At 60.9% G+C, this 608-nt stretch overlaps 1 protein-coding gene across 1 annotated transcript in view; it reads left to right on the top strand.

Annotated features, from left to right (window-relative positions):
- LOC103802143 ([Pyruvate dehydrogenase (acetyl-transferring)] kinase isozyme 2, mitochondrial-like) overlaps positions 1-364 on the top strand; it is a gene marked incomplete at both ends in the record, with an annotated part of 1,561 nt that extends 1,197 nt beyond the window's left edge. Inside the window, one exon of the mRNA XM_009074595.1 lies at positions 293-364. Coding sequence (XP_009072843.1) covers positions 293-364 — 72 coding nt within the window. The remainder of the gene's footprint in view (positions 1-292) is intronic.
- Positions 365-608: the final 244 nt, after the last annotated feature.

Here is a 608-nt window from a genome sequence, read left to right as displayed (position 1 = left end):
CAGCCACTGCAGATCACAGCCACCCTCATGCCCCCCACCCCATCAGAGGGGCCACGTCCCCAAGTGTCCCCAAACACCACTGTGCCACCAAGGGGGTGGGACAGTGACCCAAGCACTGGGTGGTTTCATGGAGCAGCAGTTTTTTGGGGTGGGGGGTCCTGTTTGAGGGGTGCTGGCCCTTCACCCTGCATTGGACGGTGCCCCAGGACACTCTGTGCCCCTCAGGGTGAGGTCCCTGGGCTGTCCCCTCTCTTTGGGAGTGCCAGGTGGGTGTAACCATCTCCCTCCTCAGGTATGTCCAGAGCCTGCTGGACATCATGGAGTTCCTCGACAGGGACCCCGAGGACCAGGCCACCCTGGGACAGTAAGTTGGGGTGACAACATGGCCTTGTCTCCAGTCCTGGGGTGTCACCTTCTTCCAGACTTGCCCTGGTGTCGCCCAGGATCTCTGCCACCATGTGCACCACTATATCCCTCCCCAAACTGCTCCCACCACATTTCCCCTCCCTATATCACCCCCAAACTGCTCCCACCCCACTGTGCCCCCCTATATCACCCCCAAACTGCCCCCACCCCATTTGCCCTCCCTATATCACCCCCAAACTGCT

This window comes from Acanthisitta chloris, unplaced genomic scaffold, assembly GCF_000695815.1.
Source record: "Acanthisitta chloris isolate BGI_N310 unplaced genomic scaffold, ASM69581v1 scaffold32545, whole genome shotgun sequence".
In the NCBI taxonomy this organism is placed as follows: Eukaryota; Metazoa; Chordata; class Aves; order Passeriformes; family Acanthisittidae; genus Acanthisitta; species Acanthisitta chloris.
Note: the sequence above shows the minus strand (reverse complement) of the source record. Positions and strands in the feature narration are given on the sequence as shown.